Source organism: Penicillium cosmopolitanum (genome assembly GCF_028827165.1).
Source record: "Penicillium cosmopolitanum strain IBT 29677 chromosome Unknown utg000008l:1.0-4398992.0:1.0-4402845.0, whole genome shotgun sequence".
In the NCBI taxonomy this organism is placed as follows: Eukaryota; Fungi; Ascomycota; class Eurotiomycetes; order Eurotiales; family Aspergillaceae; genus Penicillium; species Penicillium cosmopolitanum.
The window spans coordinates 1,059,973-1,077,375 of record NW_026622678.1 but is presented as its reverse complement, the minus strand read 5'-3'; the positions used below and the strand labels follow the sequence as shown (position 1 = coordinate 1,077,375).

The 17,403-nt window shown below is 46.9% G+C and overlaps 8 protein-coding genes across 8 annotated transcripts; 3 read left to right on the top strand and 5 right to left on the bottom strand.

Moving 5' to 3' along the window:
- Nucleotides 1-250: 250 nt before the first annotated feature.
- N7509_006956 (alpha/beta hydrolase) lies at nt 251-1,327 on the top strand (the record flags this gene model as incomplete). The annotated part of the gene is made up of 1 exon (XM_056631593.1): nt 251-1,327. One exon carries the CDS (start codon nt 251-253, stop codon nt 1,325-1,327), a length of 1,077 nt encoding a protein of 358 aa, XP_056487144.1.
- Nucleotides 1,328-2,185: 858 nt separating this feature from the next.
- On the bottom strand, nt 2,186-4,302 carry N7509_006955 (copper amine oxidase; the record flags this gene model as incomplete). Its single annotated transcript, XM_056631592.1, has 3 exons — nt 2,186-2,352; nt 2,413-3,839; nt 3,896-4,302. 3 exons carry the CDS (start codon nt 4,300-4,302, stop codon nt 2,186-2,188), a joined length of 2,001 nt encoding a protein of 666 aa, XP_056487143.1.
- A 1,006-nt stretch (nt 4,303-5,308) lies between these two features.
- N7509_006954 (flavin monoamine oxidase family protein) lies at nt 5,309-6,909 on the top strand (the record flags this gene model as incomplete). Its single annotated transcript, XM_056631591.1, has 2 exons — nt 5,309-5,507; nt 5,582-6,909. The coding sequence occupies 2 exons, from the start codon at nt 5,309-5,311 to the stop codon at nt 6,907-6,909; spliced, it is 1,527 nt and encodes a 508-aa protein (XP_056487142.1).
- A 535-nt stretch (nt 6,910-7,444) lies between these two features.
- Nucleotides 7,445-8,400, bottom strand: N7509_006953 (SDR family NAD(P)-dependent oxidoreductase; the record flags this gene model as incomplete). The annotated part of the gene is made up of 4 exons (XM_056631590.1): nt 7,445-7,629; nt 7,693-7,991; nt 8,044-8,280; nt 8,339-8,400. The coding sequence occupies 4 exons, from the start codon at nt 8,398-8,400 to the stop codon at nt 7,445-7,447; spliced, it is 783 nt and encodes a 260-aa protein (XP_056487141.1).
- A 441-nt stretch (nt 8,401-8,841) lies between these two features.
- Nucleotides 8,842-9,170, bottom strand: N7509_006952 (uncharacterized protein; the record flags this gene model as incomplete). The annotated part of the gene is made up of 2 exons (XM_056631589.1): nt 8,842-8,928; nt 8,970-9,170. 2 exons carry the CDS (start codon nt 9,168-9,170, stop codon nt 8,842-8,844), a joined length of 288 nt encoding a protein of 95 aa, XP_056487140.1.
- Nucleotides 9,171-11,746: 2,576 nt separating this feature from the next.
- Nucleotides 11,747-12,480, top strand: N7509_006951 (superoxide dismutase; the record flags this gene model as incomplete). Its single annotated transcript, XM_056631588.1, has 3 exons — nt 11,747-11,785; nt 11,838-12,317; nt 12,373-12,480. 3 exons carry the CDS (start codon nt 11,747-11,749, stop codon nt 12,478-12,480), a joined length of 627 nt encoding a protein of 208 aa, XP_056487139.1.
- Nucleotides 12,481-12,645: 165 nt separating this feature from the next.
- N7509_006950 (uncharacterized protein) lies at nt 12,646-13,201 on the bottom strand (the record flags this gene model as incomplete). The annotated part of the gene is made up of 2 exons (XM_056631587.1): nt 12,646-12,880; nt 12,933-13,201. The coding sequence occupies 2 exons, from the start codon at nt 13,199-13,201 to the stop codon at nt 12,646-12,648; spliced, it is 504 nt and encodes a 167-aa protein (XP_056487138.1).
- A 3,599-nt stretch (nt 13,202-16,800) lies between these two features.
- N7509_006949 (uncharacterized protein) lies at nt 16,801-17,292 on the bottom strand (the record flags this gene model as incomplete). The annotated part of the gene is made up of 1 exon (XM_056631586.1): nt 16,801-17,292. The coding sequence occupies one exon, from the start codon at nt 17,290-17,292 to the stop codon at nt 16,801-16,803; it is 492 nt and encodes a 163-aa protein (XP_056487137.1).
- Between the last annotated feature and the right edge of the window lie 111 nt (nt 17,293-17,403).

Sequence of the window (17,403 nt, the reverse complement as noted above, 5' to 3'; positions counted from 1 at the left end):
AAGAAATAGAATTAAAATCCTTTTTACAAGACTAATAACTAGACATCGTTCATTAAGAATATTGGTTTCTGCGGACTAGAGTTGGAGGGTGAGTATGGCCTTCGATCGGCCTAAAATCAAAAATGGAAGTTTTTCCAGCAGAGAATTTGGCCTGAATTTGTTACCGTCAACGCTTTCCTGGAAAGTGTGGACCCATGATTGACTATATATATTTTGTCAACCCTTCTGACCTCGGAAGGAGCCAAAGATTATGAATTGGCCGCAGTATTCCAATGTCGACTCTCTAGCTTTTGTTACGAATCATCTGCCCAAACCTCACAGCTATCACAATGGTGCAAAGAAAGGAGAAAGCCATCGAGCCTGGGGGCCTCCTACCTATACCCCCCCCTACGACCCTGAGATTATGACGGTGGTAGATACACAACACCGCCCGGTACCGAAAAGCTTCGACGAGCTAAAAGAAATACGCAACAGAGAAGAAGATTGCAGCAAAGAATTCTTCGACGACCCTGATCTCGCCATTAATGATCACATCATTCCTATTTCGGAAACATTCTTAACAGCAATAAGTCTATCGCATCGTCAACCCTCCGATGCGGGAAGGCCTCGACCGGGAATCCTTTTCTTCCACGGCGGTGGTAGAGTCATGGGGAATGTGTTCACCGGTCTCAACAGTCTCACTGATGCCGTTAAGGAACTCGATGCTGTTGTCATAAGCGTCAATTACCGCCTCTCGCCAGATTACCACGGCACGGAAGTTGTAGAGGACTGCTATGGCTCACTGGTGTGGCTTTCTCAGAACCTCGATCTTTTCAGGATTAATCCCAAGCAATTCATGATTGCGGGAGTATCAGCTGGGGCTGGTCTTGCTGCAGGAACAATCCTCATCGCAAGGGATCGCAAAGGACCTCAAGTCTGCGCCCAGCTCCTGATGTGTCCGATGCTCGACGATCGATGTAACTCTCTTTCTTGCTTGCAATTTGAGAATGGACGTGGATTTTATACAACATGGGATCGTTATGCTTGGTCGTGTGTCCTTGGACGCGAGGCCGGCAAAGAAGGTGTCAGCCCCTATGTTGCGCCTGCGCGTGCGACAGATTTGTCGCGTCTTCCTATTGCATACATCGATGCCGCATCTGGTGAGCCATTTCGTGATGAAGATATTGCGTATGCCACCAAGCTATGGGAATGTGGTGTACAGGCGCACTTGCACATTTGGGGTGGCGGATGCCATGGCTTCGATTTATTTTACAAGAGTGGACTCGGTCGCCAGGCATGCGAGACACGTACCAAGTGGCTAATAAAATTCCTTCGCTCTCAAGAATAAGGGAAGACCGTGTTATCTCCGAGATAGAATGGGAGAAATTCTAGCACCCCCTGCATTTAGAGCATTGCGGAACTTTAATTCGAATAGCACCCATCAATTTTCTCGCCGTTGCTTTCGTCATAACATTCCATTGCGTTCGCTAAGATAATTCAAAAAGTCTCTTCGGCGGTATAAGAAGCACGGCCTACATTTACCCCCCCACTAGCTATCTATTAAGAATTCAAGATAGCAAGCAAACCCCAGGCATTCAAGATTGGCTATATCAGCCTCCTCCGCTATTCTACATCATCATCACACTCCTATTTTTGTAATATGGCATCTCTCTCCTCTTCCATGGCAGGATTCTTTCCCTGCCGTAAAACCTTTATCACATTGGGCCAGAGCCAGAATTCTGGATAGAATGACAATGGTTTCATTTAAGCTCAATGGATCAGCCGGTCCAGGGAAGGAAATTGGACGCGAGGGCGTAGTCTTGGTACTTGGGTAACAATAATCGAAAAAGAAATTGAATTATCATTGCTCTCAAAGGTCCAAGTGACCAAAAGGCTAACTATTCTCGCTGGGTTCCTTCCCTGCTCAAGGATTTTAACCATACGTAACCGCTCTGGTTCTGACATCTCCCTCTATCTAGACATCTCATCTACAAACAACCTTGGAACAAATTCCATACTCCTGCACACATGTATTTCTCTATTATCGCCTAATCAACTCGAACAGACAGAACTAGTACTCTTTACATAAGTACATCTGAAAAGGTTAACAGAGCTCAAACTCGAATGCCTGTAATCTCGCGGCTAACGTCATGGCTTTATAAACTGGAATTCCGGAACCATTTTCTGAGTACCAGATCCTTACGGTTTATATGCGAGAAGGACGAGTGGAGCAGCACGACGAATCATTTTGGTGCAGTGTGGATTTGTTCTCGTTTTGGTTGGATCGTGGTACGTCGTTGGATGGGTTTATATCGAAGAAGTTGACGGGCTTCAGCGACACCATCATCTTCTCAGTGGGCATGACTGGAAAATCTAAGACTCAAGTTAGCTGCGGTTGAACAGGGTATATACACTTTTAATGGTGAGACATACCTTCTGTTCGAGTGACATGGGTGACACCAAAACTGTGCCAGAGAACGACATCATCGTTTTTAACATTCTCGTCACGAGCAGCCCACTTTGCAAGCCCAGTGTCCTCTCTGCTTTGATTAGTGAACTCACCAGAGGCCCAGAGCTCATGATCCCGATATTTGGTGACCCAGATAGGCTTCGTGGTGAAGATACCGCGCTTGAGGTTGAATGTCGAAGGCCCCATCATTAACATCTGACTGGGAACAGGATGCAGCTTGTAACCGACAGGCTTGTTCGCAATACAGTTGATCTTAGACTCGTTCAAGATCTTGAATGTACGGTTCTGGGTCAGGTCAAGGTCATATCCGCCAGGCTTCTGAATCTGTGTTTGTTTGACCTTGAACGCACATCCAAACGGGTCAAGCTGGGGCTCGTTTTCCACAGGAATGCAGTCATCATAGACGACGGTGTTAGAGCGTCCGTCGAGTGAGGGGTTGACACGGAGACAGAAGAGATGCTGGTGGTTCACTGCAAGCACACCGGGGGCCACAGTAGTGCCCCAAGGAACATGAACTCCCTTCTTGATTGGCATTGTAGAAACTATACCCGTGGCACGGACGTCGACGTGTAGATTGGCGGCCTGGTCGAGAACGAAGGCAAGGATATACTCATAGTTCGCAACGGTGGCAGTGCACTGAACAACGAGCTGGCGATCGCGCACAACAGACGACTGCCCATTACGGAAGTTAGTATGCTTCCAACCAATACCGTCATCAACCTCGTGCATGCAGACAACGTTGGGCATAATAACAGGATCACCGCTACTTGTAACGCGGATGCCGTTAAAGTAGGCAATGTGGCCAAGGCAATCGCAGCCCAAGCTCAAGGAGTTGGAGGTGAGACCGAATCCAGAATCACCTAGGTCAAATGCTTGTTTGCGATGGTAGGGGGAGCGGGGATCGCCATATGGGACGGTCATCTCGCTCATGGAGACACGGTAGAATAGAGAGCGACCGTCATAGCGAATATCGTGAAGGACAGGACCTTCACGCATATTCCATCCAAGCTGAAAAGACCACTTCTGCCACTGAATATGACGTCCTTGTATGGTAAAAGAGGGACCCTGGGGCTGAAGAACCTGTAGAGGTTTGAGGTCCTTGCGAAAAGAATCAGGGCCCAAGAGGTCGGCGCTATATTCGACGGCACTGGTGGGATCCCAGGGTTGAGTCTCCTCGTCAATTTCATCAGTGGCGCCGGTAGGCAGTCGTTGCAGGTCGATTAACTCCAGAGTGTGGCCGTCGAAAATCGGAGCGAAAGGTAGGGGAATAGAGTAGTGGTTGGCCTGGGGGTCATCGCTCAGGGCAAGGTACATGTAACACTGGAAGAGACGGCGGCGCTCGTTATGGTCATCGGTACCGAAGCTCCAAGGGTCATTTTCAATGCGGGAACTAAAACATCTGTTAGTCAATGAGCTCGTTCGCTGCTGTTTGGGAGAAGTGCTTACCCAGCAGGGAGCTTCAACTTAGCCACCTCCTCGAGGACCTTCGGGTGTGATAAGCAGGCCTTGTGGACTAAATCGTACTCGACCCAATCGACGGGACCTTGTGAGTCAGGTGCATCGTAGCTATTCTCGACGACTCCCTTGGTAATGTTGACAATAGCGATCGTAAGGATAGGGCTCTTCAATCGGTGAAAGTAGGCGCGGCATCGGCGATCGGGGGCCGGGGCACCGTGGTGAATGTACTTCAGGGTCTCATCCTTGGAGGGCTCGTAGAGATCAATGACCTTGAAGCGAACGTCCTTGGTAGTGACACCTAGGTGTTGCAAGATTGCCGTTGACGCGACCTTGACCTCCCCCACGTGCAATGGGTCAAGGGGGTGGGGGTCGGGGGCGGATGCGGGGAGATACATAGTAGTTTGATAGTAGTAGGAAGCGGATGTAAAGTCGCAGATATTGCTTCGAGTCTTCAAACCCAGGGGATTCTTCCATGAGACTTATATAACATTGTCAATCGCTGTTGAGCTACAATAATCTCGAGGGCTTAACCTTGAACAACTCCTTGGATGCTGGATCGGGAAGTAATGCCAGCATCCCCTCAGCCAAGTTCTGTATAACAGCCGCCACTTGACTGCCTCGCGTATATTTATCCAAAAAGAGCAAAGGATGAGAAGATCTGAATTGTGGGGAGACTACTATCAAGTACATACATACATACTTCTGTTTCAATCGGGCGGATCCGACTGTGGATGACAGGGCATTTATGGTCCGAGTCTGTGGCGCTACCAAATCGGGTAACATTCCCAACCACAATGAACGTCAAAACCCTTAACAGTATGAAAACTAAAGCCCCACTAATCTAGACTCAGTCGTACACTAAATAACAGTTTTGCCACAGTTATGCACAAATTTCCATCCACAGTCGAAAGTTAGAAGCGGAGAAACCGATGGAGTCTATCGTTCCAGGAGCCTGCGTCCAGGAGAATCTATAATCTTATAGTACATTGCTGGAGAATTCCATTGAGAACTCCGGTTGAGATATGATCGCTTTTCTTGAGTGTAATAATCGAACATCATCAACTTTCGCGTAATTGATCTACATCACGGTTGTAGCCTGACACGCGACGACCGTCTAAAAGGCTGGAGAAGTAAGCCACAATGCAGTGGGTAGCAAGGGAACACCTCTCATTTGCGAGATGTTTATCATCATTTAGTGAATGGCAAGCTGAGTAAATATCTCCAAAAGGAAACCTTCTCAGCCTTGGCTCTTCCACCCCTTCTCAGGCTGGCCAAGTCCAGCCTTTTTAAATGGTAGAACTCCACGTCGTGGTCACCATGATTTCAACCTCCGTAAGATTTCAACGAGGTTCTAGTACATCAACACCCACATTTCCTCAAGTCTGAGCTTTTCTGTCCACCATGTCCTACCACGCCGCGCTCTCCCACGACGGTTACACCTACACCAAGCACGACGGCTTGGTCCAGGGTGTTCGGACTTATGGTTTTATACAGCCACAGAGCAAGATACGCGATGCTGATGCCGGTAAAGTATGGGACGCCATTGTTATTGGCGCTGGGTATACTGGCTTAATTGCCGCCCGTGATCTTGTCAAGGCCGGTGAGTTGTCTGCGACTTAATTCGGGATGGGGTCTAACAGGAATCCTGAGAGATACTAATGTGATCACAAATAGGCAAGAAAGTTCTTCTTTTAGAAGCTCGTGACCGTGTCGGTGGTCGTACCTGGTCCGCAGAGGTCGATGGAACAACATACGAGATGGGTGGAACCTGGGTTTCACACGTCCACGGTCGCCTCTTTGCTGAGATGCAGCGCTACGGTCTTCAGGACCATGTGCAAATGACCCGCACCGATGATGGAGGCTGTTCATACTTCACTCTCGATACCGGCTCCGGTTCACGAAAGCTCTCCCTTGAGAGTGCTGGCGAGATGACCCAGCGGGCCTGGAAGCTCTTCATGAACTACGATGGTCTCGATGGAAGGAAATTATGTCCTCTTCCCTACTCCACCCTCGGCAACTCTCGTGTCTCTTTCGAGGAGGTCCAAGCTGTAGACCAGATATCTTGCCGCGATCGAATCGACCAGATAAAGGACGAGCTATCCGCTGATGAGCTCGCCCTCTTGGAGTCTTTGATCCCCCACATGTGCGCCGGTTCCGTCGAGGATGTCGGCTATCTTGAGATGCTCCGCGCCCAGGCTCTTCAAGGATTCAGTCCCGAGACCTTCGAGGAAGTCTGGACTCTCTACAAGATCCGCGACGGTCAATCCGCCCTTGCTCGTCGTATATTCGATGATGCTGTTCGCCTCGGCCTGCGATACTCTTTCAAGACACCCATCAAATCTATTATTGACCGCCATGGTGTTGTTTCTGTTGGCACCACTGCTGCGAAGGAATTCCGTGCTCGTCGTGTTGTGAACACTATTCCTCTCTCCGTTTTGCACACTATCCACTTCGATCCGCCCCTTTCACCCCTGCGCCAAGAGGCCATGCGCGTTGGCCATTTGAACCACTTGACCAAGGTTCACGCCGAGGTAGAGGGAGACCTACGCGGCCTCCGTGGCTGCACATGGCCTGGTGATCTTCTCTATGTATATGGTGATGGCTTCTGTGCTGGTAATCAGTCCACCCGTATCACTTCCTTCGCTGGTGACAACCGAGGAAAGCTTGACCCTATCAAGGAGCCCGAGCGTCTTGAAGCCGCTCTACAGCGCTTCCATCCCATGAAGATCAAGAAGGTGCTCTTCCATGACTGGCTATCCGATCCTTACTCTCAGGCTGGCCCCGCGTGGTACCGCACTGGATACCTTACCAAGTATCTGGCTGAGTTGCAGAAGCGTCACGGGAATGTTTTCATGGCTAACGCCGATTGGGCCTCTGGTTGGCGCGCCTTCATCGAGGGCGCCATGGAGCAGGGTGCACTAGCTGCCGACACTCTTATGAACGAAATTGGGATTCTTGGTGCCAACTCTCCTAACGACCCTGAGCGTGAGGCTCGTCTGTGAGCGCTGTGCTGCTTGAGTGGTTCTCATAGTTGTACATAGCAGCCTTCAAGTTCAATGGTATACTATTATCGTCCGATGTTAAAATCAATTGAGAACACCATATGGTCATTTTACACACATCATGCCCGTCGTAGGTGATTAGGTAACAGTTCTTTTTATAGTGGACACCAAAAGCAATCTCCTTTCCAGAGTTTCTCGCATCTAAATATTCAATGTCAGTCTTGGCATATAATCAATCACCAAGAGTCGACCAATTGCACGGTTTGTAGCTCTCCGAATCTTGCGTCAGGTTGAACTGCTTTGACCTATTGCGAATGTTCAAAGACAGAAATGTTTGACCCGTAAACAACCCTCATTGCAGCTATCATTCCTTACACTATCCCATCAGAAGGCATATTTTTACCTGTAACAAATTCGCAGATTCAAATTCGCGAAAGCTCTACGGGAGTCACTATCTTCCTATTTTCCTTTCACATAAGATATGATTTGAATATTCACATTTCTTGAAATTCATTAACAATCTTCTATGGTTGCCCTAATTGTAAAGACCACCGTTTGCCGACAAAACGGAGCCCGTGGTCCACTTAGAGTCCTCAGTGCACAAGAAAGCAACCAGGGGGGCGATATCCTCAACCTCGCCCACACGAGGGGCAGCCGGGGTAGCCTCGATCATAGGCTGCATATCTTTCAAGAACTGCTCGTCACTTTGAAACCATTGATCTAGAGGAGCCACTTAGTTATAAATAATTTATGCAAACGAAATTTTGGGTTATTTCATCTTACCAGTAGCAACTGGGCCAGGGTTGACGCAGTTCACAGTGATTCCATGTGAGTGACCCAGCTCCTTTGCCCACACGCGAACCAATGCTTCATTGGCGGCCTTGGTAGAGGCATATACAGTCTGACCAGCAACGCCAAGACGGGCAGCAGCAGATGAGATGAAAATAATACGACCACCACGGGGCAGATATGGGAGAGCGGCCTGGGTGAGAAAGATAGGGCCGCGGACATTGCAGTCGAAGTGTGAGTTGTACATTTCCACATTAACATCCTTCAAGTCAGCTTCATTTCCAAGCGCTGCACTGATTGATTGTTAGTTACTTGCAAAACTTCTGCCTTGGGAAGATAATTTACTTATGAATAAGGATATCAATCTTCCCGTCCTTACTAATCTGCAAGGCCGCCTCGACAAGGCGGGGACTGTCTTGAATATTCATCACACTAGCTTGGCATAGAATGGCCTTTGTGCCAATTTTCTGAATTTGTTTGACAATTTCATCTGCGCGCTCTTTGCTGCCCGCAGAGACATAGTTGACAACAACGTTGGCACCCCGCTTAGCGAGCTGGAGAGCAATACCGGCACCGATACCACTAGACCACCATTAGTCAATGTTAACAAGTAAAGTTGAGTCTTAATAGTGGTGAGTACCGTGAAGATCCAGTTACAATGGCAGTTTTTCCTTCAAGAGAAACACCAGAGAAGTCAACCATTTTGGCGGTCTTGATTTGAGTCTGGAGAAACGACGGAAAATATGATAAAAAGAGGTAACGTTTTTAGAGAAAAAAGACCCAAAATTGCCCATTAAGTAGATTTTGGGATTCTAACATGACTTCATAGTCCCTTCAAATCCTCTCCAAAAACACATCTAGAAGGGTTGGCTATCATACCGAATGGGGATGGTTACCTATCTGGGAAGGTCCCCCAGCAATGGGATAAATCGACACTGCCAAGCGCTTCCCCGCTCCTATATATCCACCGGGCTACCCAGTTTCTATCTGAGTTTGATAAGAAAACTTGAAACTTGTAATGGATCAAGGGGAAAAACGCAGATTATGAACTAGGACAATAACAAGTCGGCCCCGCCCTTCTTAGCCAGCAATTTCTAGCCTCTTAGCATATTGAAAAACTGGGGAACGACAAAATGAATGAGCCTAGTAGCATGGCTCAAGTTCCCTTTCGCTGTTTTCGCTTTCTGAATCGATGTCTGAGCTCATTCTGCGTTGGGTGTCAATTTCAGGCTATAACTTGATCTACTGCATCTGATACGTCCATCACTTACCGGTACTTCCTGATCCGCCACAATGATAAACGACTTTTCTCTTGTTTGTTTATGGGGCAATGTCTCCTTCTCCTGAATATAACGATAGGAAGATCCTTTCATGATGGTCGACAGAAGATTTTCCTTCTTCGAATTGGGTGAAGGTCCTTGCCAGTGGGCGACATGAATATCTCCGCAGAGCAGTGGAGCAATAAAATTCATTTTGCTGATAGTGACCCACGGATATTTTGTAGTAAAAGCATGAAACGAAATTTTCGAGATTGTTGATCAAATTCAACCTTGGAAGTCTTTCAAGTTTCTCCGAGTCTCATACGGACTCGAAAGGAACTTGAAGGGAAACATACTTTATATCTCATAAACACCCAGCCCATCTACTCTTCCAAGGTTGTACGTGCTAAACAGCCGCCAAATCGATCTCTATCAACATCCGACAGGAGGAAACGGTTTGAATAGGTAAAGCGGGTCCCTTTGCCCAGAAACCCCGATTCAAGGTCAAACCATTCCCAGGTGCGTTTTGAAGCTAGGCTAGTAACTATTGGACCTCCAGGCTGTCAGACAAGGTCACGGCTGTAAGTGCGGGTAGGTCTGAGTGGGGACAACTGCCTATCTAGTCAAGCATCGCAGCAATCGCAAGGGCGACATCTAGCTACTCCTCATATCGTGAGCGGGGTATTTATGTCTCGAGGGGTTAATTTAGGTTGGGATTGTAAGAAAGCGCGTGGTTTTATTACTTCAAAATTTAATTAGCAACGCAAGTTGACCCGCCAAAAACCCATATTTTAGTGGATGATTAGAAGAACTCCTTTAAACACCAGTTTATTGGGCCTTGCGACGAGCCAGGCCTCATCACTTGATGCGATGAAGCATTGACTATAGCGAATGATGGAAAAGTAGACAGCAGAAATCATTAATAGCATACATAATTTCCGAGACAGCGAATACCGAGGAGTATGCCTACCAAAATGTCAGTAGTGCACAGCCCTGCGGGCAGCAGCTGCTATCAATAGCCTCCTCCGAGTGTTCAGAGGCAGTTTCAGCAATATATAATAGGGTCATGGTGCATTAGCTCTTCCGCCCGACCACGAATCACAGCACCTTCAAGTTCTAGGGCCTAGCGGAGGTAGCTCTAGCAATTGTTACCACACGATCAAGGCTCAGGATGCCCTTGGCCTCCCACGAGCTGATCTTCGCCAGAAGAATTTTGGACGCAATCCGATCTTCAAGACCCATTACCCAATGTCTTCACAAAAGAGAAAAATCTTGCTCCTCGATAAATGGTCTGAGTCTTATCGCTTTATTGATGTAATTTTCCAAGCCATCACTCTCTTGCCTGATCTTAATAATGCGCTGTACGGTCTTTTCGGGTTCTTCCGCGTATGGAATCTATGGGAACCTGGATCGCAGAGCCGCTGCAGCCCGATAAAAATCATTGGAGACAGTAGGCTGTTGCATAGATTTCTTTGCTGATCCAGTTAGGCCTGCATATAACTGTTTGGCTTTCGCTTCACTCATCTCCTTCTCTGGTAGACCAGAGTCCATCCAGTAGAAATTGCATAGACTAATGTAATTATCAACATTTTCTTTCCGCTCCCCCGGAGAAGGCGGGAATAGCCATCTTAGAAACCCTGTTGCGCCAGGAACGGTGCTTCTTCCCGAGCACTTCTTCTTCAACCCGAAGCCTCTTGAGCGAACTCGTAAGATTCTCGGTGTCACTGGACTCTGAGTCCGACGGAGTTTGATCCGGGGTGTTGGACTCCTCTGTTAAACGTCTGGGTGCCATCCAATGGTCTTTCGGCCTGTACGACTCGATCGACGACAGTACCCGGGCCTGAATATGAGTCAAAGGTCAAAGTAACGAAAGTCGAAAAGAAAAGTCCTGTAGGTTTCACACACGCTTTTTTTACGTGGCTCACTGCTCCACGTGATTAGCGAGTGACGCCGTTCGCCGTCGCTCTTCCTTTCTTGCCTCTTTGCTTCGAGTTACATATTGGTTATAAAGCTCGTTTGGATATACTTGTCCTGGGGTAAAAAGTCAGTATTGTTAGCTGATTTAAGAATCAGAAAGCAGTAGATGGGGAACAAAACACATCATTTTACCCAAAGGAAGGAGATGATGATAGGGGATCTATTGGGCCTGAGGCTATCTACGGGACACCACTTGACACCTGAGGCACCAACATAATCTGTACTCGAGGCTAGTTTGATTTTCGATTGCACGTCAGGTAATATGGCCTCTGATTATTTCTGTGAGAAGTGTTATTCTAATACCAAAATTCAGAGTCCTTATAGATTGAGTCAAATATGGACTTGATCTATACTCAGAGCCTACCTGTGGTGTACCATAACTAACTATCAACTGCATCGGTGATCAATACACTACATACGATCACTGCTATTTGGAAATATTGTATGTTCTGCCCGGGGCAGAAACGGAAAGTTTGGAAAAGGCTTAGATCTCCACAGGGTACAGAGTAAATAAGTGCAAACAATGGTGGCTGTAGGCGTCACAGCTGGTGGGCCCAAAATGTGCTCAATCTTTCGCACCTCATAGCGCCAAATCGTTAGGTACCCCACGCATTTTCCAATAGCATAACCTCTAAAGGGATCTCGTCATCAGAATTAATGTATTAATACCTTGGGGGCTGCGGGGTCCTCTTAAGAGGGGTTCCCAATGGGGGAGGACCTTGGAGGCTCTAATACCCGCGCTTTCCCCAGTGACTTCGACTTTCCACCTCGCAACCTCCAACCTTCAAACATTTCCATACCACACCATCAGAATGGCCCACACTCTCCCTCCTCTCCCTTATGCCTACGATGTAAGAATTGCCTCAAAACACGTCTGAATGATCATTTTCTCATCTTGACCAGGCTCTTGAGCCTGTGATCTCCAAGCAGATCATGGAGCTGCACCACCAGAAGCACCACCAAACCTACGTCAATAACCTGAACGCCGCTCTCTCTTCCCAGGTTGGAGCGACTCAGGCAAATGACGTCCCGACCCTGATCTCCCTGCAGCAGAAGATTCGCTTCAACGGCGGCGGTCACATCAACCACTCCCTCTTCTGGAAGAACCTCACCCCGCCCGGAACTCCAGGTAACGACCTGACCGGAGCTGCTCCTTCTCTCAAGGAAGCAATTGTCTCCCGTTGGGGATCCGAGGACGCCTTCAAGAAGGCATTCGGTGCCGCTCTTCTCGGTATCCAGGGCAGCGGCTGGGGCTGGCTCGTCAGCACTGGCGGACCCAAGAGCCGTCTCAACATTACCACCACAAAGGATCAGGATCCTGTCTCGGCTGAGAATGTGCCTGTATTTGGCGTTGACATGTGGGAGCATGCCTACTATCTCCAAGTAAGTCCCATTTCTGGAGCCGACCGAAGCTTCATACTGACTCCTTGGCTACTAGTACCTGAACAACAAGGCTGGCTACATTGAGGGAATCTGGAAGATCATCAACTGGGCCGAGGCAGAGAAGCGCTACACGGCCGGTGTTGAGAACCCTGTCAAGCTTTAAGGGTGGACGGCTCGACCTCTCTTACATTTCCCTGCTGCCGTTTGTGACAAGATTCATGACTTAGTTGATGATAACAATGTAACCAACCAAATTCAAATCAAATGGATATCAAATTTCGCATGCTGAATATAAAGTAGAAAGGAAGGTCTATTCAAGTCATTTACTTTAGTTGAAACCCACGATGCCTACACCGAGGACTGCCCCCTCGGCTTCGCGGAGGGTGACTTGTCTACCCACGACACCTTTCTCGGAGACACCCAGGTCCAGCCGCTCGGGTAGCTCAAATTCCATCTCCGTCTGGTGAAATCCAGGTTTCAGACATTTGTTCTGGGACAGATCTAATCGGAACTGGTGGAGAGGGGCTGTGGGGGGAAATGAAGTCGAGAGATCCCCATATTTCCTGCCGAACTGGTATTAATAGTGAAACTCGAATCAAAGGATTGAAGACTTACTCTATGCGCATATCCACATTTCCAAGACCCTTTAATGTTTGGTAGGTCTCTGGGTCGTCGATTTGGAAGACAGCCTTGGTTCTTTGGTCGTTCGTATCGCGGAAAAAGAGTGAATAGGAGGATAGAGAAGACGTTGACGTAGAGGTAGATTGTGAGGTGATTGAGTCTGGGGAGGAAGAAAGCGATCGCTCCGAAGAAAGATTGTTGTCGCGTGGGAAGAGCACGGCGATGGTGCCTCCAAAGGTAGGACGGTTGGTTTCTCCACACATGTTGAGGTTTTGACTCGGAGGTTGATGATGTTGAAAGGGTGGAAAATGTAAGAATGCAGCGATGGATATATGATATGAAGTATGTGCAACGGTTGGACAGGTTGATGTTCAAGAGAAAAAGAGAGAGGGTCTCATGACACCCATACTATATAGGCGCAGCTTACACCCGCAAGGTCGGCCACCAAGGTGAGCGGGATCGAGCAGATATACTCCCCAATGAGGCTAGTCCTGCCGATCGGCTCAAATCTGCGCATTTTGTGGGGCAGCTTGAATGCCTGAGGCATGGGGACCCTCAGCTTTGAGGGGTAGATCCTTCTGTTTCAAGTCAGATGCCATTCGCAATATTTTATCGAGTAGCCCCAGTACCCGAAACTCCACAAATCAAAATAGAGCTGGGATATCCGCGTGAGTAAATGTGGATAAGGAAAGTGGAAGACAGGAGGACAGGATGACACAGGAGAACAGCCTTCGGGCTATTTTAATTTTCTGCCAGCAAAATATCCTCTCTCTCTCTACTACCTACCACCCTATTACTAGGCTTCTAATTATGTTTAAATCGACTACTTAAGCTCAGGATTTACTATATCTAGTCTTTCTCTATAGTTTATTAGTTACTAATAGCTTTTAGAATACTCTACTGTATACCTATATATTGCAGTAGGGAGTTCCGCTCTCAACGTCAGTATTCCAGAGTTAGTTAGTTATAACGTAATTCACCACCGAGTGGGCCACACCACCGAGTGGGCCACCCAACCGCTATTTCTGCACATTTATATTTATATATCAACCACAACGCCTTTATATTCCCTATTCTCTATTTGGACAAGCATTCTTTTTATGCCCTATTTTACTGCATTTACCACATTTAGGTAGGGCCCGCGTCTTTGGTGTTTGCGTTCCCTGCGCTGGTGGCACTCTTGGACCTGGTATTGCCTGAAAGAACGCATTATGAGCTTCCTCAAGCTCTAGTGCTTCTTGTACGGATAGACCATTATCATGAGATATCCATCTATTCGTACGAGCACGCTTTTTCCTCTGCTTTAGGTTTTCCGCATATAGTCTCGTATTTTCTGCCTCGAGAAAGATACCCTTTTGTATTGCGATTTGACAGCCTTTGATAAGCTGGTTTAGCGCATCCTGTGAAGGTGATGGAGGGCTTCTTGAGCGTTGTCTTAAGAAAGCTTTGATTGAGGATGCTTGCTTATAAAGCTCATCGATGTTTGCAGGTGTATGTGGGCAAAATATACTTGCTTGACTACCACTGCTTCTAGGAGGCGTAGGCGTACGGAGTTGAATATTGAGCTGTGATAGTACTAGTTCAGGATTAAAAGGTGCTAATATAGCTGCTCGGAAACTATTTTGAATAGTTTCTGATTTGAATATATCGATACGAGCTTGTGGATAAGCTGTAAGGAAATTAAATTTGTCGATATAGCTGACTCCGAGCCGTATTTTTTGGTCGACTAAGCTACTATATACGCGCTTTAGAACAGCGAAACACCCAATATCGAGAGGTTGTAAAAGATGCGAAGAATATGCGGGCATGCAGATTAGTATAATATTATAATCTGTACAAGTTTGGTCGAATTCTGGTGTAAGATGACTTCCATATCTATTAAGGACTAATAATCGATATTGTCTATGTGTACGGCTGTTTGTTGATAGAATAAACTGCTTTTAAAGCCAACGAAGACCTATTTTATCGGTTGTCTACCTATTCGTGCTAACCTCAAAACGCCAGTCGTAAGGGAGCTCTTGAAACCATGCTTGGTTATATTGCTTGCCCTTAAAGATTAGTATTGGTGGAAGAGCCCATCCTGAAGCACTAATTGACTTAATTGCAGTTACCCACTTACGGTTTCCTGGCTGTAAAACTGATCTCCGTCTATAGTATTCTGATCGGGTAATTACTCTATGAGTTGCGCAAAGGCCTATCGCAAAGCCAGTCTTATTAAAGTTATAGATATCGTCTGTGAGGATACCGTATTGCTGAATTGTAGTTTGAACGAGGTTAAACTATTCTTTGATAATCTTTGGATCCTCTTGAAGTGCCCTTTGGTAGTTATATCGTCGTGAAAAGCGAGATTTAAGCTCTGGATGGCGTTTAATGAATTTTGTGACCCAATTCAAGCCCGTTGGCTTAAAATCCTTCATGCCACGCTTTCGGATTAACAGATCAGCCATTTCTCGTACCATTGCGTGTCTAGGCGCTCCACCACGAGTATCCATAGATATTATCCACTGAACAAGTAGGTCCTCCTCAATTTGGGATAATTTATGGCTATTTGCGCGAATGTCAGCGCGATTTGTAGTCCCACGTAGTCGACGCGTGAGCGTATTCCGGGGAACTTGTAACTGATCTGCAGCTTGCCGAATAGAGCTAATTTCTTTGGATTTTATAGCCTGAATAGTAAGCAAGAGACGGCCTTCTTGTTGGATAGAGTCTTGGCTTGATCCGACGCGAATTAGAGGCATGGTGGTGGATAGAAGATAGATGAACGCGGTTGAACGCGAAAAATTGGTTGGGTGGCCCACTCGGTGGTGTGGCCCACTCGGTGGTGAATTACGTTATAGCTAAGGCCTTAGCAATAAGGCCACCATTTTATTTTTGTAAGATTAAATAATATTTGTTGATCGCCGTGTATTGTGAAATTTCCTCTCACTAGCCTCTCGGGGTTGCATCATAGTTCGATAGTCTTCCAATAAAACAGATTTCCGAAAGTCGTGGTTCATAACAAATTCTCTTTTCAATTTCCGAGACCTTCAACGCCTCTCCTTGAGAAATATCGCCTTATCTGTCGGCTATCGGCGCAGAGAGGCTGCTAATTCTTGGATGCACAAGATCTCTTCTATTGGAGGGTCACGGTGAAGGCCAGATAAGTGCCCCCGGAAGTTCAGTGAGAAAGCGGCTTAATTTTCGCATACTGTAGCAATTCAATTTTATCGTCTTTCTGTCGCAGATGTCAAGGTATAGTTATAAGGTCAGGCGTTCATATGAAACTAGTTAGAGGTAAATATTGCTCATTATTCAGACATGTTCTTTACGGATCGCCTTGCACGCTATTTTTGAACTTTGAAAAAGGAGGAAAAGGAGATAACAGAATGCTCCAAAAATCGTTGGGAAGAGCATCTATATGCCTTATACCCATGTGGAGTTATGGAAAATGTTCCTGAGGAGGAATATAGCTTACAGTACCCACCAATGATCAATATCCTATAGCATGCATGTGCTGTGCGTAGTTGATTTACCCTGAACCCCCACCGAAGTCGGCTTTACCACTAGACCAAAATACGAATCTGCGCCGACCCTAGCCAGGTTGCGGTGAATAATCCAACTTAGACAAGAGGTCGGGGTAAATGAAATCATACTTGTCATCCTCGATATCAAGCGACGCAAATCGTTGACAACCGATAAACGAGTCGGACGAGAAATCTGTCCCAGGTTTCAATCTGAATATATGGTTTCTTTTGCTGCTGTTTCATTCCAGTAGTTACTTAGCAGAAAACAATACAGTGATAGAAAGGCCGCTTCCGAAAGATCTTAAATGTTTCATTATGTGCCGATAGGGCATTGTCCTAGTGTACCACAACTCTTTGCTTTATTTAACGGTCTTGTTAAGTACCATTTGGACTTTGTGAAAATCTGGCCATTCTGACAACTTGCTGATTTTTTTTCCATCCTCCGTCATGGTGAGCACGAAGACATAATCGGTACCATATGGTCCGGCTTCCAATTGTCCCTTGCTGCTGCAAAGCATCGTTACTGTTCTTTTCTGTATATCCGTGAACATCTCATTGATAGTGATTTTGAATGTCTTCAAAAGACTGAAGAAATATGCAGCCCGTTCGTAGGTCCGAAATCTAGATAAGGGCGGTATCGTTGTTAAATCTTCCGTCGGTGTTCGCTCCTGAGTGGAGAGGGAGCGGAGCACTGACTGTTCTTTGGTCATCGGAAAGACTCCTTCCGTATCAGGGTGGACGGTGTAGTGAATGTCATCAGTCCACCTCGATACAACATTATCCAAAGAACGACTTTCCAGGTCTGAGATCCAGCCTGCTGCTGTTTTTTCGAGGGTTTCCTTAAGAGACATTGTTCATTTACAGTGTGATGAGAAGTAGCACACTAAGAGGGATTTCGAGAGTTTAGATAAACTGAAATGCCAGTTCTGATCCTACCTCGCTCTATATGTACTATGCTCTAT